General features: G+C 40.6%; 2 protein-coding genes across 4 annotated transcripts in view; one reads left to right on the forward strand and one right to left on the reverse strand.

Annotated features, from left to right (window-relative positions):
• rhbdd3 (rhomboid domain containing 3) overlaps positions 1-7,117 on the forward strand; it is a 54,547-nt gene extending 47,430 nt beyond the window's left edge. Inside the window, exon 5 of the mRNA XM_072588073.1 lies at positions 5,575-7,117. Coding sequence (XP_072444174.1) covers positions 5,575-5,590 — 16 coding nt within the window. The 3' untranslated portion in view covers positions 5,591-7,117. The remainder of the gene's footprint in view (positions 1-5,574) is intronic.
• emid1 (EMI domain containing 1) overlaps positions 1-27,028 on the reverse strand; it is a 343,266-nt gene that overhangs the window by 14,269 nt on the left and 301,969 nt on the right. Inside the window, exons 9-14 of one of the 3 annotated variants that reach the window (XM_072588069.1) lie at positions 24,389-24,478; positions 21,919-21,971; positions 21,603-21,665; positions 18,607-18,651; positions 10,744-10,788; positions 3,308-3,398 (exon numbers count right to left, since the gene is read on the reverse strand). In XM_072588069.1, coding sequence (XP_072444170.1) covers positions 3,308-3,398; positions 10,744-10,788; positions 18,607-18,651; positions 21,603-21,665; positions 21,919-21,971; positions 24,389-24,478 — 387 coding nt within the window. Of the gene's footprint in view, positions 1-3,307; positions 3,399-4,050; positions 4,136-10,743; positions 10,789-18,606; positions 18,652-21,602; positions 21,666-21,918; positions 21,972-24,388; positions 24,479-27,028 lie in introns of all 3 variants that reach the window. The other 2 variants (XM_072588070.1, XM_072588071.1) reach the window with 2 other exon arrangements.

The raw sequence follows: 27,028 nt of genomic DNA on the forward strand, positions 1-27,028 counted from the left end.
GTTTCTGCTGACACCCAAAGAGTTGTTGGCTAGTAGCCCCATAACAATTTAATGTTCTTTGACCAGACAGGGCACCTCTGCCCCTAACTCAGTTGGGAGTCCCACCTCAGGGAGCTGCTGGCCAATCTGACTGACTGGCAGCAGAGGCTAGGGCTGCAATTGCAAACAGTATCCAGATTCCAAGTCCCTGAGTCCAGGATGAGTTAAGCACGGGGAGTCTCTTGATGGGGAGCAGAAGCCTGAGGAAGGATGTAGAAGGAGATAGGTACTTGACAGAGAAGGCAGTGGCAAATGTCGCACCTGCAGAGGGCAGATCTTGTAGATGGAGGTTTGGTGCAGCAGCTGTTGGAAAGAACTTCTGAGAGAGGCACTCTCCAATCTCATCTGAAGCTTGAGCAGGGTGACCTGCTGGGCTTGCTCTTGCACCAGAACTACTTCCACCAACTGGGAGGGAAGTAGCCCTTAAATGAGCAATTATCAGCCACTAATTTTCCATTAAAAGGCCTCGCTTGGCGTGATGGCAGACAATGTAAAATTGCGTATTGATCAAGGACAGACAGGCTGGAAGATGGTGAAAAGGTGATCCAGGGAATTTTACAGACTGCCCACTGCCAGCTGATGTGTAAAACTCTACCCTTACACACAACATGTAAAATCACAATAAATGACTTGTTGCATTTAAAGTATACACATTTGCCTGCATCAAGGAAACTTCGAAATTAATAATACAATGCTAGCACTTTGCTTGAATGGCAAAGGTTTATCTATAAGGTTTCAGCATATATTTAAAAATACACAGCAGGTTCTTAATGTAGACAATAGACAATAGACAATAGATGCAGGAGTAGGCCATTCTGCCCTTCGAGCCTGCACCGCCATTCAATATGATCATGGCTGATCATTCCTAATCAGTATCCTGTTCCAGCCTTATCTCCATAACCCTTGACTCCACTATCTTTAAGAGCTCTATCCAATTCTTTCTTAAAAGAATCCAGAGACTGGGCCTCCACTGCCCTCTGGGGCAGAGCATTCCACACAGCCACCACTCTCTGGGTGAAGTAGTTTCTCCTCATCTCTGTCCTAAATGGTCTACCCCGTATTTTTAAGTTGTGTCCTCTGGTTCGGCACTCCCCCATCAACAGAAATATGTTCCCTCCTGCCAGAGTGTCCAGTCTTTTCATAAGCCTATACGTTTCAATCAGATCCCCTCTCAGTCTTCTAAACTCAAGGGTATACAAGCCCAGTCGCTTCAGTCTTTCCGTGTAAGGCAATCCTGCCATTCCAGGAATTGACCTCGTGAACCTACGCTGCACTCCCTCAATAGCCAGAATGTCTTTCCTCAAATTTGGAGACCAGAACTGTACACAGTACTCCAGGTGTGGTCTCACCAGAGCCCTGTACAGCTGCAGAAGCACCTCTTTGCTTCTATACTCAATCCCTCTTGTTATGAAGGCCAGCATGCTATTAGCCTTCTTCACGACCTGCTGTACCTGCATGCTTGCCTTCATTGACTGGTGGACAAGAACACCCAGATCTCTCTGAACATGTAGTTCATTACTGGCTGCATTTTTCATTACTGTTCCTTTGTATACTGTTTGAAGAAAGCAAACATTTTCCCATCTTTTAAAGGCTAAGATGTCAAAATACCATAACATTTTTAGCCAGTAATAAAATTAGTTTAATAACATAAATTATTTGGCCATTTTATTTATGTCATGCTCGACATTAAAAACTCATATTTCTTGGTCACTATTATATTATTTGACTAAATAGAAAGATATTGTGATTGTCTGAAATGTTATGAGATGCCACTTTAAGTTAGAAAATAAAGATCACAATAGAAAAACAAAGAAACACAAGGAACTCTTAATATTTAATTCTTTAACAATCTATGTATTGTTTTGTGTTTGATTTAACGTGTCCAATGCATTTTGATTTTAGCTCATCTGATTATGATTCCACATTTTAGTTTTACAAAAACAAATTTATGAACAAGATAGGATTTTAACTGATTGGAAAAGTCAATGCAACAATCACTTTACACACAGAAAATGAATATTGAGTATAGACTCAAATAGGACTGTTATAAAATGACTTTTATAAACTGTGTAAAACTATACTTTGAGTCAGATTTACAGCAGGACATTATAATTCAATCTCACATCTCTGTGAAATGAGAATTGTGTAAGCAAAAAATGTATGAAAAGCATTTGCAATAAATTGGATGCTAAAGAGCACCAAGGAGCAATTACTCTCCTGTGATGTAATTCACAATTTTACATGTTGAATGGTAAATTTTATTAGGGTTTATTAGACGTTTTATTAATTTATTTTGCCTTTTTCCCCCTCATTTTCCTGGGAAATTATTCCCAATAAGGAATCCCACCAGTAAGTCATTTACTTTGTTACAGTTGTTATTTAGTTTGATCATTCTCTTCTCCATCGTCCAACTTGAACCACACAACCTACCTCTGAGGATGGTGGCTCCACAGTGTGGTTCTTTCATGTGCCGGAAGCTAAACATATTTTTCCCCAACAGGTCATTTTCATGTGAGTACCGAGATAGTGAATGTCTGAAGCCCATTAGGCAACAGCACCCTGTTCCAGCATGCATGATTTAATAGTACCTGGGAATAGATGTCCATTATGCAGTGATCACCCGCATGTATGGGTACCAATGAACATAGACTTCCATCTACCCATTTACTCTGCCTTTGGATTTTATACACTGGGTGGCATCATTGGTTGGTGCTTTCAATTTGGTATGATCACATGTTTCAACATTTTGGATTACACTCCATTCTCCAAATCAGTTATAGAGATTATTAACAGCAGCTCCAAAATGGATCCCTGTGACTTGAAAATAATGTTACAGTCTAGAGCTTTTTGTTGTACATATTATTATGTAGTTTAATGCTTTCTACTGCATCGCCTTATCTCTCACTTAAGTAACATATCCTTGCCATGATTTTTTTAAGTATCTGTCAGGTGCATAGTGAAGAGTATATTTTATAAGCTGTCAAATAACAATAGCTTTTTGTAAAGCTTAATGTGGTGTGATACTTTCAAGCTAGCTTTTATCTCATTTTTGAAACAAGCGGAATCATTTTTGTCAACAGTACACAGAATGCACACTGGCCTTCTTTCATTCTTTAGCTTAAGATCATCAGAAACACATTTTAAATACAGTAATAAAACATTATAATTCATTGTCACTTAATCCGCATATTGTTCAGCTGTAACAAAACGATGGAGGCCACTTGTTAGCACAAACACTGCAACTTTTAATGGTTGACCACTTGGTTACCTGGCCACACGATGGCTTCCAGTAAGGTTACCCTTCTAGCCAGAACTTCTAATTCAGCTTGAAGATCTTGGAACATCTGCCAACTAACAGCCTGGTGGAGATTGAAAACAGCAACAGAAAATGTTTTGTTCCCCAGTTAAAATATAATTATGATCAGGACTTGGGAACCAGGCCAGCCATGTTCTCATTACTTTCAGCAATTGCTTTAATTCACTTTAGTAAATGTATCTGTTCAAATAATGATCAAGAAGGAAAAAAGTCCAATTTTATTAAATAGGTATTTGCAAGCTTCTGGAAATGACTCAACTGCAAATGAAATAAAAAAGCTTCAGCTGGTAAATTTGATACTTTTCCAGATAATTTACAGGTTTTTCGTTGAGAGTTTCAGGTCATTTTAATTTTTCCATTGCACTACGTTTTGAAGAATAGCATGGACTTTCCTAGTTCCCACTGTTGCAGTGTCTGGGTTTTTGGTTAACCCCATACACACACAAATAACAGTAAGGATTTGTACTGAGAATTGGACATCACACTCAGACACACAATAAAGAACATTTTCAACATTACACTACTATCTTTTGCTTTAAGTATAACATTTCCCTACATCAAATATGATTTACCTACTTCAAACCAGAAGCTATTGTTGAGAATTAAGTATTGATGTTTTTTCATGTTCTGTTGTGTGACCAGTTGTGCCTGTCCATAAAACTCAGTGCAAATATCTTTCTAGTCCCTTTACTCACCATGAATACCAATCATAGTCTCCAAGATTAATACCCTCTCTGCTAAAATCTTCAAAGCTTCCCGGATTTGGTGTATACCTTCCCCCTGTGGAAGACAGATACAGCCATCAAGGGAAATGCCAGCAACTGACTTGCTGTCATATCCTCCTTTGTTTTTGGTAGGGGTTTGGCCTCAATTTCAGCATTCCACATGAATGACCAAAACAAAGGCAGTCGCATGCAGGTTCCATTTCAGTCTCTAAATTGCAAACATTTAGATATTACTTTTGGGTAGTCATTGCAGTGCATTCACTTGGAGCTCAGACATTTAAGAACACTTCCAAACAAGCTAGCTTGGAATACTTTTCTTAACAAATCTAACAGATTATTCACTAGGCAGAATGCAAACATTACGTCCAAACCATTTACTTTAGGTTTAGGCTATGGAGAAATTTTCTTTTTAGTACAGATGCAACTTGTATCTTAAATAACTGCATGTCATTATTACTTGAAATGTTGTACAAGGCAGGATGCGAAAGAAGGACAGATCAGCATGCTGATATATCTCTGTTTAATAGAGCAGCCAGATGCAAATTATTAGAGTTAGGCGGCACACATAACATGGTAAGTCATGCAACAAGCCAACATAAATGGAGGACAGTTTTAATGACATTTCCACAGCTGTATCCCCTTCCTGCTGCATGAGGAACAGGTAAATGACTGAAGCACCCGGCACATTTATAATGTGTTTGGAAGACTCTGACATGTTTATTTTACATTTTTGTTGGTGAAGCTGTAACATTCAGCTTCATATAGAAAAAAAGACATCCAAAGAACAATTTTCACAATCGTGTGACTTAATTAATGATTTTCCTTTTTGAATCATCAGTCAGAAAGGTTTGGAATAAACATGCAGAAATCATTGAACAAACTATTAACTGTAACCAATGAACCTAGAAACCATGTCTGTAGGCACAACTAGGAAATAGAGGTTTGAGTTGTAAAACAGCATGCACTATTACCAAGAGTTTCACAGCAGCACCACCAGGAACACAATGACAGTTACGTGACCAAGGCAGTTTCTTTCACAGGAGCAAAAGAAATGCAAATTTCAATTTCAAATGAAGTGATTACAAACTTTAAAGGATGAAATGAAGAGTTCAGTGATGGGATGACGCATTTTCAAAACAGCAGCAGCAAACCCCTAACAGAAAATAGCTATTGCGTACCCAATCAGAAAATGCATTAAATAGATTTGAGGTTTACTGTATTTAAAATGGCTCTCCAATGGCTAGATTTGTTAAACTATGCAGTTAATTACTGAGTAAGTCATTAGGTTAACAAAAGACAAAACCAACACACTCAGGTTAATGAAAATGCTCATGCATAGTTTAATATAACCCATCTTTGATTTGTTTCCTTTACCCTTAAACCTTTCTGATGCACATGAGATGATAGCACATGTTGGCGACTTGCTTCTACCAAAGCACTGGGAGGTGTTTGAAGATATTGGAGGGAACTAATTCTCATTTTCCCTTTTTTTAGGGGAAATCTGCAGTGACACAAAATGAGGAGGACTGCAAAACAGCTCAAGAAGGCAGAATGTGTGGAAAGTTGGCAGATGCAATTTGACGTAGACCATCTTGCTAGCAGTAATTGGACCTTACTGGTTGGAGATGTTGGGAAATCAGAGAGGCTAGGCTGGAATGTACAAATACCCAGGAGGTCCCAAAGTTAACAGCCCTTCTGGTTCATTATCAACCTAAGTTTAGGAAAAGATTTTGAAATTTGCCTAACTTTCCTTGTCAGTTTATGTAAAGCTTTGGTTGAAACAAGGTCAAATAACGTGTCTCCTATTAGGAGAGACTTCAGGCTTAAAATTTTCTTTATCCCAATCTTAATGGAACAGAAGTAGCTACAATAAGCCCACTGAAAAGATTTTTTAAAAGATTATTTGAGGGGAGAGGGGCAGATTTGAAATCCAGCATTTTCTCCCCATCAACCCATCCCATTTGGCTTCCTTGGTATCATTAACTTCCCTGATCAAACAAGTATCCAGACGTGGCCTGGATGGTGTACAGCCAATCAGTAATACTAAGGTAACTTCATTTGACTTTATATCACCAAGACCAGGGGTAGCAGTCACAAGGGGGCACATCCTGAAATCTACATCTAACTATTTTTTCAGCAGATTTCAGGGCTGGTAATCTGAATGTAGTGTGATGGGTTTATTTCTCAATTCAGGAAGTGTAAAAGTGAAACTGTATTGTGAGGTTCAAATTGATGTCAGACATCTGGTCAGCAGGCCAAACCTATAAAATAGCACCACAATACGTCATGCCCAGGTGGTCAGCTGGAGGGAAGAGTGACTGTACAAAGCTATAGTGAACTAAAGCATTTAGTCTTCAGCACTCTTACTACCATCAAGGGGATGCACGCTTAAAGGGGTAAAAGGCTAGTTCAACACTGTCCAGTATTCTTTAAGGACCTTGGGGTATTCACTTATTGGTTAGAAAACCAACATGGAACCTCTGTCATTTCTGTGGAGAAGACCTGATAGAATCAAGTGCCCATCAGGCATTTAACTGGCTACTGTCAGCCTTTCCCCATATTAAAGGTCTTCAGAGGTAGAAATCCTGCCAGAAGAGGTTTGCTGGCCAATCAACAGTCTGGTAAATTGTAATTGCCACTATTGTCAGAGGGAGCAGTGACAGAATTTGCTGGGAGGTCTTCAAAATGTGTTAAAATTCTGTGTGGCCTCCATCTGATTCCTGAGCCACCATTAAATGGCTCAGTGATAATGGGTGTCAGTAATAAGCTTAATTGGTTACTCTTTCTCGATCCTCCACTCCACACTCGCAGCCATGCGCTGCCACCTAATCTCTCTGCAGTCAGCCCTGCCTCAGCTCAGGACCACACTCTCTCAGAACTGCAAAGGACCTCTGCTTCTGCTCCAACCTCCTCTCCTACTCCTATTACTCCTATCTGGGCGGCACGGTGGCACAGTGGTTAGCACTGCTGCCTCACAGCGCCAGAGACCTGGGTTCAATTCCCGCCTCAGGTGACTGACTGTGTGGAGTTTGCACGTTCTCCCCGTGTCTGCGTGGGTTTCCTCCGGGTGCTCCGGTTTCCTCCCACAGTCCAAAGATGTGCAGGTCAGGTGAATTGGCCATGCTAATTTGCCCGTAGTCTTAGGTAAGAGGTAGATGTATGGGTGGGTTGTGCTTCTGCGGGGCGGTGTGGACTTGTTGGGCCGAAGGGCCTGTTTCCATACTGTAAGTAATCTAATCTAATCTAATTACACCCCCCCTCACCCCCATCTACCTATTGCACTCTCAGCTCCCTTCCCCCCAGCCCACCCCCCTCCCATTTATCTCTCCACCCCCTTGGCTCACAGCTTCATTCCTGATAAAGGGCATTTGCCCGAAATATCGATTCTTCTGCTCCTCAGATGTTACCTAACCTGCTGTGCTTTTCCAGCACCACACCCTTGACTCTAATCTCCAGCATCTGCAGGCCTCACTTTCGCTTAGTTGATATCCTGCCAGTAGTAGTTGGAATCCTGCCGCAGTCCTTCGCAATTAATCGGGGGAGGTTTAGGTGCCATTTGCAGCTTGGCACAGGACCCCCGCCCCCACAAATCATCATGACTAAGTGGCCTGGATGTTGTGTTGCCTGCCATTATGGTCTGCACAGTTCATTCAACTATATATTTCTTCCGTTCAATAGTCATCATCAATAACTGGTGCAGTTTTCCAATTAGAGTATTGGAGCCAAAAGTTTTATTGTCATTCAACAGATAATTAGATGATGAAAAGGGATTGAGGAGATGGCGTCATAAGACTTTGGAGGCTGAAATTGTTTAACTTATCTCTTCTGCACCTACTTTTGTGGTCTTTAGGTTGAGTGCATTTTCAATTCAAGTTGGGATCAGAATCTGCTGCACTATTGCCAATGTGTCAACATGAAAACAGCAGCATAACCACAACCTGAGATGGACAAACACTTCTGAGTTATGCAAAAGCAGTCCCCAGGTTGTGAACAGGTTACGTTCTCAAGTCTGCTCACAAGTCAACTTGTCCACAATTCAGAGCGCGAAGCAGGGCAATATAAAGTAGCTATTTACAAGTATGGAAGATGTTTGTATGGTGCATCTTTAAAATTACGTGCCTGTATGGGATTGAATTCATCAGTGTGAGCATTCATAAGTCAGATGTTTGTAAATCAGGAACACTATATATTTAGTCAGCTTATAGTCACTCTAACATGTATACCATGGTTTAGCAAGGGAGATGAAGATCTGGCCAGTGAGATGCACCTAAAATTTGGAATGATTCACTTGATACTTCTTTCAAGCTGCATCCAACTGCTTTGGGCTATACTTGATATTTTCTGATTGCTGCAAGAAATAGCAAAAGATTTAATTCATCATTCCCCGATCACTACTTTTCATGAAAATGCTTCCTGTAAACCAGAACTCACCATGTCTTAATTCATAGTTATCCCTATGTTTCCATGTCAATTTAAATTCTAGAAGGCCAAGAACTCTTATTGCCATTCAATCAACATTCAACGCACTCTCATCTAAAACCTACATCCTTGGGACTGATACTGAAACATGATAGACAATGTGTCCATGCATATAGTTCAACCAGTTCAGTTATAAATGGTTTAAGTGCAGAGTTTGACCATGAAGTACCAATGTGCTGCCCCATAAACTGATTGCAACCAGCTTGGAAAAAAAACAGGAAGTCTGAGAGAAACTCACCAGGTCTGTCAGCATCTGTGGAGACTGAAACAAAGTTAATATTTTGAGTCCAGTATGACTCGCTGTACTGACTTGCTGAGTTTCCCCGAAACTTTCTGCTTTTATTTCCAGCATCCGCAGAACTTTCATATTATGAGCTCCGGCTTATTCCTCACAGAATGATTTTCCACCTGCAATTGCACACCAGGACAGGACACTGAGCAAATAGCGGGCACATCTTCAGATCAACAGGAACCTGGAGGTTCAGTCATAAAAAGGCATTATCATGATATTTCTGTTACCTGGCATTACACAGGAATGGAAGCAATTTTTAAAAAATCTCTTGGCTGTGAAAGGGGTACTGTGGGGGGGACGTTGGGTAAATGAAAGCACAAGTTGGTTTAAGTAATCAGACTAAATGCAGTATGAAGCTATCTGTCCCCACTAATCAACAATCCCAATCACAAACTTTGTAAAATACTGCATTGAACACTACAAAATTAGTAACTTTCAACAGCACGGGTTTTAGATGAAGTTTTATAATTAATGTAAAAATAGAATGCACTTTGATTCATTAATATTCCAATGCAATCAAAGTTTGGCACCTTTTTTAATCATCTGCTTGTAAGAAAACCAGAACAAGTCAAAACTAGTATATATGTGGATATTAGTAAACATGATAGACAATGTGTCCGTGCATATAGTTCAACTAGTTCAGTTATTCATGCTTTTGCATCTGCAACAGGACAGTATCCCTTCTGCAAGCTTTTCTTTTCAAGTAGCTTTACCTGATTAAAATTTGCAAACTTTACAATAAAAGCCAGTTTGAATAATTTTATTTTTTAACCGATAAAAGGAAGATTTATGAGTAATTTTAAATCTTTTAAATGTTACACTTGAGATAAACAAAAGGATGACTGACTGTTTAATATAAAAAATGAACAAACTCAGTAATTTTTTCTTCTAGATTTATTAAATCATCTGTAACGTTGTAAATTAGAAGGCAACATCTTTCATTAATCAACTTCATTAAATAACTATTTTGTGAAAGAATTTTGCTACATTCACAAGAATTGCATCTAGCCATCAGAACTGTGAACCCTTCATTCCAACATTTGAATTTGAAATCAAGGTCCCTGTCTTACCTGGTATTAGTTTGGTGCTGAATTATAATGTAAAATTGGAGACCATCTTCATTAAGTGCTGTGCTTAAAATAGGCTACAATGTTACTATAAAGGCATTTGTGCGTTAAAAGCCATTTTCTGCACTAACAAAGAATGGCTATACACATCCTACAGATATAGGTAAATATATTTACTTTATTTTAGAACAACCATAACCCTGTAATTGTGATGCCTTTATGGTCTGCAAATCTTTGGCACTTGAATGTTTTTTTGGCATTTAAAACTGATTGCAATATATGAGCCAAAATCTGGCTTTATTTTTGTTGCAAAATGAATTCCGTCAGCAGGGACTTGGAGGTAATAAGAAGATCAGGGGCACTTTACATACATACTAGTCCTTGAGCAACCGTTCGAAACATGCACATGATTTAGAAACAGGACTGGACCATTCAGCCTTTTCCAGTCACTCTGCCGTTCAGTACGACCCATAGCTGATCTGATTGTGGCCAACCAGAAAAATATAAAATGGGCAAATTAGGCTGTCAAGGTGGCCATAAAGCTGAACACAGATATTCTTTGCCAATAACAACGGCAAAATTAGATCTTATACCACCAGAAATATCTAAAATTGGACTCAAACTATGACATGGTAGAATATTTTGCTGTATTATTGAGACAAATATTCCGAAGGGAGAAATATTATCAGATTGTAAAGTATTTTAAATCCAGCACGTTTACTATAACAAGTTGCTGATCAGCTAATTTTCACAAATTTAATTCAGTTACACAGGTTTAAAGAGACTATTGGGCACAGCCTTTCACAGTTTGTATTTGGAGCTTACCGGTTGTCCTTTATCTCCTGGTTCTCCTTTAATTCCTGGCTCCCCCTATAAAATATGACACTCTATTAAAGTATAAATCTGTTATAGCATCTTGAAAATACTGTCAATAAGTCAAAAATGTTAAAGGGACAGTCACATTATTATTTTCAAGATGCGAATTTGGCAGATTTCACAATTTGTGCAAGCTGCTAACATGAAAGATACAGAGGAACCTCGATTATCCAAAGGACACGGAGGGGGAGCATTTCATTCAGTTAGTCTGGATAATCGAATGCCGGATAACATAATTTGGCTGAGCGTCAGAACATTGCGATCTTGCTAGATAAGCCGATATTTGGATAATTGAGGTTCCGCTGTACTGGTTTGTGGATTTCTGGTTGTTCTGTAGGCAAATGTTCTACCTCGTGTGATACTGAATCATGTCAACAATAACTATGCTGAGTTCTCAGTTTCAGATAATGAGATATTAAAAGTGCAAAAGCTGCCTCAGCACTTTCTCCTGCTCTTGCAAAAGTGCTCAAGGATGGCTTTACCCAACATGGACCCTAGAAGGTGAAAAGACAGCTCAAGCAGTGGTTCTGCAGTAATAGCAAATGGGTTGGTGGGTAAAACAGAATCAGGCTTGCTCCAATGTTGATCATAGCTCGATAACTGGATTAATACATGAAAAATATCAGAGATGTTGCCTGCATGCTCCTCCATCTTATGATCCTCCAACTGTCTCGTGACGGGGATGGCACGGTGGCTCAGTGGTTAGCACTGCTGCTGCACAGTGCCAGGGACCCTGGTTTGATTCCACACTCAGTCAACTGTCTGCGTGGAGTTTGCACATTCTCCCACTGTTTGCTTGAATTTTCTTTGGATGCTTCGGTTTCCTCTCACAAAGATGTGCAGGCTAGGTGGATTGGTCATGCTGAATTGTTCCACAGTGTCCAGGATGTGCAGGTTAGGTGGATTAGTCATGGGCAGTGCAGAGTTACTGCGATAGGGTAGAGGGTTGGGTCTGAGTGGGATGCTCTTCAGAGGGTCAGTGTGGACTTGATGGACCAAATGGCCTGCTTCCACACTATAGGGATTCTATGATTCCATGAAACTATACTCTAGACATGAATATGTCAGGACAGGAGGAAAGAAGATTGGGAGGAAAAGAAAGCATCATTTTACCATCGCATCCCATGCAGAAATTCATCTCCTCAGAATTGGAGTGTGACATCTTTCCTAAACATCATGTCAACATTCCAGTTCAATTTTCCAGGTAGTTCTCATTAGGCATCCATAGAGAGTTCCTAGTGGGATTCACATCAACTAGTGGGAGTGAAACAGTGGCTTCCAGAAAAATCATTATGATGCCAGCCCATTATAAGAGACAATGCTAAAGTGACCATTGAAATCTAAAGCTTGAACCAGACCATGCCCAGGCAATAGGAGGAAAAGCCTGCCTCATATATGTCTTCTTATATAATTTCTACTGCTATCTCAGATCTATAGTTGGGAATGGGTCTTACAACTGGCCGGCACAGAGATAGATAAGAGGGAGGAGGCTGGAAACTTGGGTTTTGGGAATTCATAGAAACCTAGAGTAGTTACAATACAGAAAGAGACTATTTGGTCCATCATAGCTATGCTATCTCTCTGCAAGAACAATTCTGCTAGTCAGACCTCCCTGTTACTTAACATGCAGATTTTCTCTCTTCAGGGACTTATATGCTTCCATTTTGAGATTCCCAACTGCTTATGTTTTCCTCACATTCTTAGACAACACATTCCCAAACACTTGCTGTGTGAAAAATGCTTTTCCTAATGCCACTTTTGACTCTTTCATTGATCATAAATTTGTATCCTCTAATTTTCAACCCTTATGCTAATAGAAATTATATCTCCTTATCTCCTCTGGCTCACTACCTCATGGCTTTGAACACCTCCATCAAATTTCCTCTCAGCCTTCTCTTCAAGGAGAACAACTCCAGCTTCTCCATTCAATCTGCGAGACTGAAATCATACATCCATGGAATAATTCTCATGAATCTTTTCCTTTTTAGCCTTCACATAAAATGCAGTGTCCAGAACTGGACACAGTACACCAGTTGAGGCTGAGTCAGTGTTTGTTAAGAGGTTCATCGTATCTTACTTGCTTATGTATTCCATTCCTGTGTTTATAATGCACAGGATCCCAAAAGCCTTTTTACGTGCATCTGCCTGAATATTTTCAGTGATTTGTGACATTTATCCTGATCTTTCTGTTCTAGCAAGCACTGAATAAGAAGCAGAGACCAGAGGAGACCCAGCAGGAACTGCTGGAGAGAAATAAACTTAGAATTGACAATAGGCCATACGATACAAATGTGCCCACTTTTCTATCATTATCATGCTTGATTTCAGTTGATGAAGAGGAATATCCATTCTTTGTGCAAACATTCTGCACTTTCTCATGTTTCACTATAGATAGTCAAGAGTCACTTGGCTGTCAAGAATCTGCTGTCCATGTTATAGCACTGAAAGTTCTTATTTCAAGAATTAAAGAACCTAATTCTTCAATGGATCATTGCCCCAATATAAAATATAAATTCTTTCCCAAAAAAAACATCAGCTATTTGCAACCTTTTCTGATCCAGCTATATCTTTTGTGAAATTAAAATAGAAATTACAAATTATGGGAATCTGGAATAAAGTAGGAAGTGGACAAGATTTAGGAAAACATGGTAGAAACAAATATATTGAGTGAATTAAATTCCACCTGATCTATTAAATTTGGCTACTTTGCGTTCACTTTGAGTACGGAACTTGTTTTCTATTCATAAGATTCCAAAAGAAATTCAGAAATAAAAGGAAATAACTGCCAAGTCTTTGAGACTGAACGGGGAATGGACTGATAGGATAGTTCCTTCCACATGTTGACATTAGCAAGATGGGCTGAACAACTTTTTGTGCTTTACGATTCTATTCAGGTTCCAAGTTACAAACAGCAATCTCCCTTGAATGCTCCGCACATTAAATAGTAAATGACTGCCAACTTTCACATTCTAATTACTATGACAGAAAATACATGAATTAAATATTTTGAATAAACAAGAGTTGGCTCTGAGGGGAGCGAATTTATTTATATCATGCCTTCAGTGTAGTAAATATCTCAAGGTATTTCTCAGGAGCATTAACAAGAAGATACGTGACACCAAGTCACACAAGAACATTCTCAGACAGATAACAAAATACTTGGTCAAAATGGTTAAAGAAATATGTTTAAGGAGCACTTTCAAGGGTGTAAGAGAGGCAGAACAGCAGATAAGTTTAGGCAGTGAATTGTAGAGTTTAGGGCCTTGACAATTGAGGGCAGTCACCAATGGAAGAACAATTAAAATTGGGCATTACAGCTCTAGGGAGGGGTGAGGTCGTGGAGGGGTTTCCAAACAACAGAAATGTTGAGTATTTTAGAAGTGACTTGTTTGCTTAATGAGAAGTCACTGTAAGTCAGATGGGGAGTGGGAATTGGCGGGTGAAGGTGGTAGTTTGGTATATGGGACTTGGTGCAAGCAAGATCATTGACAGCTGAGTTTTTGATGACCTCAGGTTTATGGAAGTTAAATTGTGGGAGACCAATCATGAGTGCACTGGAATACTCATGCCAGAGGGAATATAAGCCTACTGGTAGATTTCAGCAAGAGATGAATTGAAATGGATAGAATCGCGTGATGTTACAGAGGTGAAATTAGAATACTGCAAGAACACAATATTGGAATAATAAGCCTTTACAGGCCAATTAAGAAGCAGTTTTCTTTTTTTAAAAGAAAGTTAAGAATTGCATAATGAAAGAGAAAACACAACAAAGGAGCAAATGGAAATTAATGACAGACGCTGGTGACCCCCTATCAGCGACACAAAGAAAATTTCTACACTGTGTAAGCAAAATAAGCTTATTCCAGAAAAGAGGAGAACCACAATGCACAGTATGATTCTACAATGATACAGGATTTATAACAAAGAAACAGACTATTCAGCCCAATGCCATTGTTGTGGTCTTGTATGCTTTAATGCTCAAATCAAACATCCCCCCCACACCACCCAAGGTACTTCATCTAACACTAATAGTGAATCCTTCTTTGTCCTTTCACCCTACAATCTGGCTCAAATGTAATCTTGCACCATTTTAAGGTTGAAATTAATTGAGTTCAAGTAATCATTTAGCGAGGCACTGAGATAACTGGAATGAACAGTAAAAAATTGAAGCATCCCTCGAGTGCATTTTTCAGAGGTTGGGTTAATGCTCAAATGCAGTGAAGATGCAGAATTGTAGAATTTAGGGCCTTGATAATTGAGGGCAGTCACCAAGGGCAGAACAATTAAAATTGGACATTGCAGCTAACTCATTACAGCTAACTAAATTATATCTAACTCATGCTACACCTAACCCCACGAATGCCTGGGTACAAAGAAAGGGAAAATGTTATGTTTCCTAACATAGTATATCTCAGTTTGATCAGATGAAAGATTTAAAAAGGTTTTAAAGGAAACCACAAAACACACAAATTCTAGAAAACAGCAAGGAGAAAAAGAACAAAATATGTGCAAATAAACAGCATGAGTAAATTGAGATTAAAATACCATTTGAGATAATCTATAAATAGTATGTTGTTGTCCATGTTGAAGAATGGCTAATATGGGAACGGGACAAGTCATTTTCAACTATCTCTATGAAAAAAGGGGAATAGTAAATTCAAGGGTCCTCTGTATGTGTCAGGGGTACAGCGACCTTTCCTTTCATGTCACTGCCCATCAGAAGCTGCTTTCCCTGCAGTATCATTGCGCTCTCGGGTCCCTCTAAACTCTAGACCCTCCAGAGTTACCATCTTGAGGCAGACCTAATCTTCCTTGAGTTGAAAAATGTGGTGCTGGAAAAACACAGCAGGCCAGGCAGCATCCGAGGAGCAGGAGAATCAACGTTTTGGGCATAAGCCCTTCTTCAGGCTAGCCTGCTGTGTTTTTCCAGCACCACATTTTTCAACTAATCTTCCTTGAGGCAGATGGGATGTTCTTGCACTACTGGTGGTGGCCACCACTGAACTTTGGAACTGCTTGCAGTGTTGGAGCTGGTCCGAGGGCAGGACTTCATGGACACTGAGTAATGGAAATGCTACGATTAGCCAATTTAGCCCGACTATAGTGCAGGAGTGTGGAGATATGAGGCTGGGCAGGCCATCTGCTGCTCAGCCCCATTCCTTAGTAAATCTCTGCTCCTTATCTCTAGTGATAGAGCCATCAAACATAAATTTGACAATTATAAGACCATAAAACATAGGAGCAGAAAGCCAATCCAGTCTGCTCAACCATTTAATCATGGCTGATAAACTTCTTAACCCCATTCTCCAGGTTTCTCCCCATATAACCATTTAGATACAGAACTAGCTCAAAGGTAGAAGACAGAAGGTGGTGGTGGAGGGTTGATTTTCAAACTCGAGGCCTGTGACCAGTGGGTCCACTATTTTTTGTCATTGATAATAAATGATTTGGATGTGAGCATAAGAGGTATAGTTAGTAAGTTTGCAGATGACACAAAAATTAGAGGTATATTGGCCAGCAAAGAAGGTTACGTCAGATTACAATGGGATCTTTATCTGATGAGCCAAATGGGCTGAGAAGTGACAGATGGAGTTTAATTCAGATAAATGCGAGGTGCTGCATTTTGGGAAAGCAAATCTTAGCAGGACTTATACACTTAATGGTAAGGTCCTAGGGAGTGTTGCTGAACAAAGAGACCTTGGAGTGCAGGTTCATAGCTCCTTGAAAGTGGAGTCGCAGGTAGATAGGATAGTGAAGGCGGCACTTGGTATGCTTTCCTTTACTGGTCAGAGCATTGAGTACAGGAGTTGGGAGGTCATGTTGCAGCTGTACAGGACATTGATTAGACTATTGTTGGAATATTGCCTGCAATTCTGGCGTCCTTCCTATGGGAAAGATGTTGTAAAACTTGAAAGGGTTCAGAAAGGATTTACAAGGATGTTGCCAGAGTTGGAGGATTTGAGCTATAGGGAGAGGTTGAATAGGCTAGGGCTGTTTTTCCCTGGAGCGTCGGAGGCTGAGGGGTGACCTTATAGAGGTTTATAAAATCTTGAGGGGTATGGATAGGATAAACAGTCAAAGTCTTTTCCCTGGGTTCGGGGAGTCCAGAACTAGAGGGCATAGGTTTAGGGTGAGAGGAGAAAGATATAAAAGAGACTTAAAGGGCAACTTTTTCACGCAGAGGGTGGTATGTGTATGGAATGAGCTGCCAGAAGAAGTGGTAGAGGCTGGTACAATTGCAATGTTTAAAAGGCATTTGGGTGGGTATATGAATAGGAAAGAGTTTGGAGGGATATGGGCTGGGTGCTGGCAGGTGGGACTAGATTGGGTTGGGATATCTAGTCAGCATGGATGGGTGGGACCGAAGGGTCTGTTTCTGTGGTATCCATATCTATGACTCTATAACCTTTGATCCCCTTAATACTCAATAATCTATTTATCTCTGTTTTAAATATACTCAATGGCCTGGCCTCCACAGCCTTCTGTGGCAATGAATTCCATAGATTCACCACTCTCTGGCTGAAGAAGTTACTCCTTATCTCCATTCTAAAATGTCTTCATTTTACTCTTAGGCTATTGGGTTGTAGTCTCTCCTACCAATGGAAATATCTTCCCATCATCCACTCTGTCCAGGCCATTCAGTATTCTGTATGTTTCAATTAGATCCTCCCTCATCCTTCTCAACTCCATCGAATATAAACCCAATTCTTCATATGTAAAGCTTTTCATTGCTGGACAATTGTTATAGAATCCCTCCGGTGTTAAAATTGGCCATTCAGCCAAAAGAGTCCTTGTAACCCTGCACTCTCCATGGCGAATCCACCTAATCTGCACATCTCTGGACACTATGTGCAATTTATCATGGCCAATCCACCTAACCTGCACAACTTTGGAATGCGGGAGAAACCACAGCACCCAGAGGAAACCCACACAGACAGGGCGAGAATGTGCAAACTCCACCTGAGGGTGGAGTCAAAGTGGGTCCCTGGTGCTGGGAGGCAGCAGTACTAACCAGAGCCATCTGCATCCACAAGTTGCCAGGGATCACTCTACAGCACAGTGGTGAAACTCAAAGGAAAATATCTTTGCTACAGTGATCCAAGTACAAGGTCAAAGCTCTTGAAGAACTTTTGAAGAACTTTGTTACTTTGGTGTCACAAAATGGTTTAATGTACTTGGAAAAGGAATGCTGAGTGTTGCTCATTGTCTGCTGCTGATTTTTTTTCCCTGTATAAATTTATACCTTTTATTGATTGTTTCTTGATAATGGGCGAAAGTGAGGACTGCAGATGCTGGAGATTAGAGTCGAGAGCGTGGTGCTGGAAAAGCACAGCAGGTCAGGCAGCATCCGAGGAGCTAGAAAATCGACATTTCAGGCAAAAGCCCTTCATCAGTAACAGCAAGTCTTCATGTGGCCAAACAGGCAGTTCCTAAAGGGAACCAGCCATCGACAAAAGGAAGGGCATTAAAATACTCTCCTGAATAGAGGGATGAGTGACAGAGAGGTGGAAGGGTTTGTCAGAATTCCCAGAAATTTGCCGATTTAATGACAACAAGGTGCAACTAGATTCATCACAAGTCTTTCCAATCTGCTACCAGGATTGTTCCCTGAATATTTAGGGATGAACAAATATCCCCACTCCCCCCTTCAACCAGATACACAAACACACTTGCATTGTTTCAAGTTACAGGAGAATCATAATTCAACAAGATATAAACAATTGTTAACTGGATCAAAACAAAATAGATGAAATAAAGACGTCAATTCAGTCAGGAAAATCAAGATGCATGTAAATTGGTAGTGCAACTTACCATTTCTCCTCTGAGGCCTCTTTCTCCGGGATATCCAGATGGGCCCTAATTGAGTTAAAAATACAGATTTAATTTACAGTGCAGCCATTAAACAAATGGCTACGGAGTTACAGTTTGTTATTTTAAAATTAATTTTGGAGTCAGGATAGAGCACAAATTAGAATGAGAAGTAAATGACAATTCAACAACAGAGAAGCCAAAGTCATTAAAAATACTCATCTCAGTGCAGACTTGAGAGGGGTAGCAGTCCAACATTAAAATGGCATGCCATTAACCTGACATTATCTCTCTGCTTTGTGACTGTCCTGCTTTTCCAATGACTCCCTTCTTCCAATCACTCCTCTCATCCACCTTCACCCCTTATCATCCTTTCCAGGAACCCCCTGCCCTCCTACTTTGACTTAGTCAACATTTTGGACTGAAATTCAAACAAACAACAGAAGATTGCATTATTTCTGATGCAATTAGTGAATAACAACTTTACGCTAGCGTGTGGCACTTAAAATGTCTGGTTTCCAATGTCTGTGTGTTTGTAAGATGCCTGACTATAATAGCAGGCACTTTTGGAAATGTTGATGCATAAAGGGACCTGGAGGTCCTCGTACACCAGTCATTGAAATCAAACATGGAGATGCAGTAGGCAGTTTGGAAGGCAACTGTCATGTTAGACTTCATTGCAAGAGGAGTTGAATACAGAAGTAACAAAATCTTACTGCAGCTGTACAGGGCCTTGATGGGACCAAAGCAGGAGTACTATGTACAGTTTTGGTATCCTTACCTTAGAAAAGATAAACTTGCCATAGATGGAGCGCAGCAAAGCTTCACAAGACTAATTCTTGGGGTGGCACATTGTATCCTATGAGGGGGAATTGGGTTGAGCAGGCCTGGATTCTTTGGAATTTAGAAGAATGTGCGAGGATTTCATTGGAATAACAAAGTCTGACAGGCTGGGTTAGTTTAGATGCAGGAATGATGTTTTCCCTAGCCAAGGAGTTCAGAACAGTGGGTCACAGTCTCAGGATCCAGGGTAAGCAGATATGGATTGAGATAGAAGCATTTCTTTACTCAGAGAGTGCCATGCCTGTGCAACTCTCTGTCACGAAAGGCTGTTAGAGTGGAGTCACTGACTATATTTAAGAAATAAACAGATTTCTAGGAGCTAAAGGGGTAAAGAACGGGTGTAAGACGTTGAGATAGTGGATGAACCATGGTCACGTTTAATGAGGGAGTGAAACCTTGATGGGCCATATGACATACCTGCTTTCTATACTTCTCTGTTTATTTGAAAGTTTCAATGATACAGAGTCGGATAATTCTATAAACTCTGCAGTCACAGCAAATCACACTTTGCACCATACTGCTGAAAGGAAGGCAGCACTTGTTTGCAGCCACCAAGATGTTATCAATTATATTTCCTGGCATTGTGTCACTTGCTGGTCAACAGCAACAGACAAGATCCTCCACAGGATCTGGGTCAACCGTGTCAGAGACAGACCTGTGCCATCTGTTGTTAAGAACACTTTACTAACATGGCCTATAAACCTGCCACAGCCATTAGCTGGACCAGTCAGCTGTTGTCTTAAGACTACATACAAGGACGTCATTTTTTGGCTGACATTATTACCTGTTGTTATTTCAGTGCTTATAAAAGCTGCTAGTTTTTAAGCCTTTCCTCCAATCCAACATTCTTCTTTAATTATTCCTAAGCCTTTATTTTTATACAATAAAAATCCCTTGCAATCGCTAACCAAACAGTGTTGATTGCCTGTGCCCAGTTCCCCTTGAGAAGGTGGTAGTCCAGTGTCTTCTTGAGTTGCTGCAGACCATGTGGTGAGCTTTCAAGCACAATGCAACTAGGTAGAAAGTTCTAGCACTTTTCCCAGAGTGATAGAACAGTGGCAGCATTAGGAACTGACAGTGTTTCCAAAGTCCTGAAGTTTGGAGGAGCTGCTGAAGAAGGCTTCACACCTCATCTATAAGGTGCTGGCAAGTAAGTGCCATTTGACACCACTGTCAGAAATACCTTCCAGCAGTTCGAAGTTGAGAGTAGGCTAACGAGGCTGTATATGGAGAGACTGGAACTGGACTGGAGTTGGCTGGCTATTTATGGAGAGGCCATGCGGGGCCACTTGCCACTTTGTCAGTTGATGTTACAATTGTCAGATGCACTGAAACAAGATGCATGTTTAGAACATGCCTGGCTCTGGCTCAGAACTCTTCCACATTACATCTGTGACTCATGAAGCACAATCAGTCCTTCATTGATATTAAACAAAGTGAATCAAATTGGTGGAAAACCAGCCTGTATGATCATTGGGATTTGAGGACGAGGTTGAGATGGATCTTCAACTCGACATTTTTTGTGAAGTTACAAATGTCCTGGTCTTATTTGTTTTCACTTGCCTTGGGTTCCATCACCACTGACATTGGGAATGTTCATGGATGGCCACCTCTCATTAGTTATTTCATTTTCCATAATCATTCACAAGTGATGTAGCATGGTGACTGAACTTTGAACTGATGTGATGTTTTGGTTTGAGCTGTGATCAGATATCTTGCTCATGGACTTGTGATGGTACCTGTCCCTGTGTCTCTGGATGACTGTGTCAATGGGCAGTGTACAGGTTGAAAAGAGATTAGGCCAAGAATCTATCCTCGTGAGACTTCACAGTGATGGTGCAGGCACAGGAAGGGATGCTATTCCTTGAAATGTTTGTCCACAGTCAGTTAGGTAAGTGGAAGAGAAGATGAGCAGGTACACAGGAACATAAGAAACTGTGAACTGGATAAACAATTAGCATCAACAAAGCTTCTTTCTTTCAGTTGATGATCAGCTTACCTTCACACAATATTCGTCAGTAAACACTGATGTTACTTACTTAAATGATTTCTCATCTCATAGACATAGCTATAAACTAAAAGACATTGTGGCCTTATTAGGCATTCTTACACTTCAGTGTGTCTAACGTGTTCCACTTCAACCTTGTGAAACTTACTCTGTCTCCCTTTTCACCTTTAGGTCCATCTAATCCTGGTATACCTGGCCGACCAGCCAATCCCTATCCAAAATAAAGAACATTCTATTTAGAAAAGTGAGACTGGAAACATGACATTATCATATGAAAAATTATTAGTTTCTGACTGATTGAGACAAAATCTCTCCATGCATTTATAATTTGTGAATCTACAAGAATAAAGCTGAAAAGAACACCAACAAAAAAAGCTCATATTAATTTGAACGCAAATAAGTTACTGTAAAATTTGAATATTTTCTCTTTTAGAACCACAACAATAATCTTTGCAATGACTTACATCTTTTCCCGGAGGCCCAGGTGGTCCAATAGGTCCTTGCTGACCAGGTGAACCTAAACATTTTCAACAAAAGACTGTACTTAATTTGTGTAAATGCCTACTTTATTCAAAAGCCTCTCATGATTAATCACAGCAAATGATGGGCCATGTATGTCAGAGAAGGAGCACATCAGAAACAATGACTGAATTACATGGGGCCACCTACTCCCACCTCCTCCACCCTCACTGGCTAAAGAGTGATCTTGGCAGCTTGTGATGTGCCAGTAGCACCAGGAAAGTGGTGCCCACTGCTTGTACTCTACACAGGCAAACTTTGAATGTTGGCCGGGGGCTAGAGTCGAAGAGTGTGGCACTGGAAAAGCACAGCTGGTCAGGCAGCATCTGAGGGGTAGGAGATTCCACATAAGCAGCATAAGCCCTTCATCAAGACAGCATGGGGTCAGGGTGGAGTGTGTTGTTAAATTCATGATGAAGGGTTTATGCCCGAAACGTTGATTCTCCTGCATCGCGGATGCTGCCTGACCTGCAGTGTTTTTTCCAGTGCCACACTTTTCAACAAACCTCTCCTATTGGAGAGTCACTGGCTAAACAGGGTGTATCCTGACCACCACCAGCCCACAGAGAGAAGCCTGCCAGGGTGTCTGCTTGATGTCGGCCATTCGTGACCCTGGCCAAATGCAGGTGCAGTAAGCCCCTAATGTGGGCATTAATTGCTCACTCAGTGTTCAGTTGTTCCACTGGCAGTCAGGTCACCCAATGCCACTCTTGCCACTGAGATAACTGTGTTGGGAGCAGGGCAGGCAGGTAGACATTGGCAGGTTATCCACTGGATTTAATGTACTCCCTGTCCACTCCCAGTCTTTAAACTCATTGGTGAGGGAGCATTAAGGCCAACACAGTCGGTTCCATTTTTAACTCTGAGCAAATGGGTGCATTATTTTGCCCAATATTCTTTATCCCACCTCCATATCTGATGAAGTGACAGTGCACATCAATGCTTCTACATACCACACCAAGTGGATCAGTTATAAATATACATTTTCATTCAATCAATTGCAAAACAAATTTGATAATTAAATGTGGTACAATTATTTAATTTGTTTTCCCCACTTCTTTGAAGTGATCCTCAGCTACAAGTGAGGCATGAGAATGTAGACCGTGGTCCCAATGTTATTTTTCATGTAACTGTGCTGCTCCTTGGCAGTAAACATTTTCATGTTTCCATAAGTTTAATTTTTGTTCTACTGAAAGTGAAAATTCAAACTTAATTGAAAATGAAATTATACTTTTAATCTTAAATTTTTTTAAAAATTGCACATTTTCCTTTCCTCTCCAACTTTATTTTCCTTCTCTCTTGTCCCTCTTGCATTGATAGACAAGAACGTTCCAGCCCAAGGTCCAGTTAATTCAGTGGGCCAATGAAAAATGTAACAAGTGCTGCTCAGATTGTTCACTGTCCCCACTTCTAAAGTTTGCCTTTGGGGAAGTGGCAAGCATCTGGTGGAAGACACAAATTACTGTTCAGTGAAATGAATCTTGATCATTATTGTGACAACTACCTCTCATAGCATTATTTAAAACTATTGGTCAGAGTACTGAGTACAGGTGTTGGGAGGTCATGTTGCGGCTGTACAGGACATTGGTTAGGCCACTGTTGGAATATTGCGTGCAATTCTGGTCTCCTTCCTATTGGAAAGATGTTGTGAAACTTGAAAGGGTTCAGAAAAGATTTACAAGGATGTTGCCAGGGTTGGAGGATCTGAGCTATAGGGAGAGGCTGAACAGGCTGGGGCTGTTTTCCCTGGAGCATCGGAGGCTGAGGGGTGACCTTATAGAGGTTTACAAAATTATGAGGGGCATGGATAGGGTAAATAGGCAAAGTCTTTTCTCTGGGGTTGGGGAGTCCAGAACTAGAGAGTGTAGGTTTAGGGTGAGAGGGGAAAGATATAAAAGAGACCTAAGGAGCAACTTTTTCACGCAGAGGGTGGTACGTGTATGGAATGAGCTGCCAGAGGATGTGGTGCAGGCTGGTACAATTGCAACATTTAAGAGACATTTGGATGGGTATATGAATAGGCAGGGTTTGGAGGGATATGGGCCGGGTACTGGCAGGTGGGACTAGATTGGGTTGGGATATCTGGTCAGCATGGACGGGTTGGACCGAAGAGTCTGTTTCCATGCTGTACATCACTATGACTCTACTAGATTTGTAGGAGCTAAAGGGGTAAAGAGTGGGTGTAAGCCGTTGAGATAGTGGATGAACCATGATCATGTTCAATGGGGGAGTGCAGCCTTGATGGGCCAAATAGCCTACTGACATACCTGCTTTCTATGCTTCTCTGTTTATTTTTGTTTATTTTCAATAATACACTTTGCACTGCACTGTTGAAAGGAAGACCAACCTCATAGATGTGCTGGATGGTTTATGAAAAAAATCTAAAATGAAGTCTTCTTGAAGCATAAAACTTACCGACAGGTCCCACTGGTCCAGGTGATCCAGGTGGTCCACGAACACCAGTTAAAACAGTATCTGTGAAGGTATTTGACAAGACGGAATCACCTGTAGCAATGAAACGAGACATTAATACATATAAGAGTTAAACTTAAACTTCACTAAAAAAAAGCATATTTGACCAAACACTTTGCATCTCAACCATTTCTAGGTCCAGAGATTGTGAAAATAGCAAACGTATTCTTTTGACTCTCGAAATTTCTCCTCTTTTTTGTGTTGAAGGCCTTGGAGTTCCTTGACCTTGAGATCATTTCTCAACACAGTTCTAGACCGTAGGTACCACCCTGTGATTTTACAGTCATTGCCGGGCAATGATCAGTTAACTCAGCACCAAGATTGGATTGAATCTGGCTGTTCTGACTAAACTTGCCAAATGAGCTACTAAGACAGCTGAACAAGTATACAGATATAAAAGGGTAGAGATGTCCTAGGCAACCCATTTTAAACTTGCACTGTTACAGCTATAAATCCTGGAGAAATTAGGTAAATGGCTATTTATGGTCTATCCTCTGGGCTTCAATTGATCCCAATTATCAGTGTTATGGATGCAAAGCCGAGCAACCTTAGTTAAAATGTCTGGTATGCAATGCCAAGGTAGCATTTCACAGTTTATTTCTGCAAGAATTATTAAATACTAGAATATAGGAATTGGTCAGTTGAATTTTCGTTTTGGGTCCAGACACTTGCTTGGCTTGATTACTGTTAACAAACCACTTTGCGCCAATACCCAAGGTCCAATATGATTTTTTTTTGATGGCCAGGAGTACTCTTTCTACCCAATTAAAGATTGTGGACAGGCTCCCTTGGCCGGAGGAGCAACAAGAGACCACTGCTACAGTTGGGAGTTGCCAATGTAGGTAAGAGGGACAGATGGAGTATCTTTCCATGATTAAATTTATACTGGCCACAGCTGCCATGCAGGTATTCTGGATAGGGAACAGTTTTAAAGGGCACATATCAGAGTACTGGCTGTGGGAGGAGGAGAATGGGAACTCTTATAGGTGGGTAACCATTACTAATCTCGTGCCAATGAAATGGCAGTTTCTAAAATAGCACAGCAACAGGAAAAATATTGAGAAACCAACACGATGGCCAGTGTCATCAAAGTAAGGCCTCACCTGACTCCTCCTGAGATTGAAAATAATACCCAATGAGTCACAAAATGAGTCACATTTGTTATTCCTTCCTGTGGCTAATTACAGCAAAATGGTGACTTGCCACCAGAGGGCAACATGCTTTCTCTAATACTAGACCTATTTTAATAAGCTTCATGTAAGTGTCCATGACAGACTCATAATCCATGACCAGATATAGATTAAATTAAATTTAAAGTAAGAATATTAACAGCACTATTGAAATAATGAGAAAAGCAATAACAGTCTGTATTTCATAGAATCACAAAATATTACTGCAATATTATACCAGCACTTTTCTCCACACAAACCACATACTACTCAGTCCTCAAATCCTTTAATAAATTTTCATTCAGGCTACTAAATCCCTTTTAAAGTCACATATGAATTCTGCTTATTAACAGAACATTTTACACATCAATGTATATTCTATTGTCTCCCTATGTAAGGATTTCCTTTCTCACCTATTCTTTAATTCTTTTTTTCTGATCAGCAGGGGTCTCTATTTGGGTGTCCCAACATCCTGATGTGCCAGAAGATCCGCAGAAATCAGAAGTGAAACACCTTAAATAATCTGTTGTGCATTTTCTCCAGAAGTTATAGGAGAGTATTGAGGGCGGCACGGTGGCACAGTGTTTAGCACTGCTGCCTCACAGCGCCAGAGACCTGGGTTCAATTCCTGCCTCAGGCGACTGACTGTGTGGAGTTTGCACATTCTCCCTGTGTCTGCTCCGGTTTCCTCCCACAGTCCAAAGATGTGCAGGTCAGGTGAATTGGCCATGCTAAATTGCCCACAGTGTTAGGTAAGGGGTAGATGTATGGGTGGGTTGCGCTTTGGCGGGGCGGTGTGGACTTGTTGGGCCGAAGGGCCTGTTTCCACACTGTAAGTAATCTAATCTAATCAAATTAGAATCTCCATGCAAGTTATTGGTGATCATTTCAATCTTCTCTCATTAAGCATTCATTGATCAATACTTACCCATTGTAATTCGGAGGTTCTCCAATGGATCCTCAACTTTCTTAGAGACAGAAACAACTCAAGTCCCCCACTCACACTTTAAATGTTAACATCTCAGTGAACCGCTGTAGTGACAAGCTTTCAACTCATTTCACAGGTTCACACAAGATCAATTTCGGTTCAATTGTTGCTGTGAGCCCCTTTGTTGTGCTGCACTTAAGCCTTCAGTTTTGCGATGAGCCTAGGGAGATAAATGTAGGGAGGCAAACATACTCTAGACTGATATTTTAAACAGAAAGCAACTAGTACAGGCTTTGATCTGATCCATAAGATTGCGCTGCAGGAGAATAGCCACAACTTATTTTGTTCAAATCAAAACTCCATTTAAGGTGACTCAAAGATGTGGGACGTTAGTGTTTTCAATATTTTATATCACACAATATTATATGAGGTATGGCAAGTGTTGTACATATTGAAGGAGGAAATGACTTTGGATCTCTAGGTCCT

This window comes from Chiloscyllium punctatum, chromosome 17 (assembly GCF_047496795.1).
Source record: "Chiloscyllium punctatum isolate Juve2018m chromosome 17, sChiPun1.3, whole genome shotgun sequence".
Lineage (NCBI taxonomy): Eukaryota > Metazoa > Chordata > Chondrichthyes > Orectolobiformes > Hemiscylliidae > Chiloscyllium > Chiloscyllium punctatum.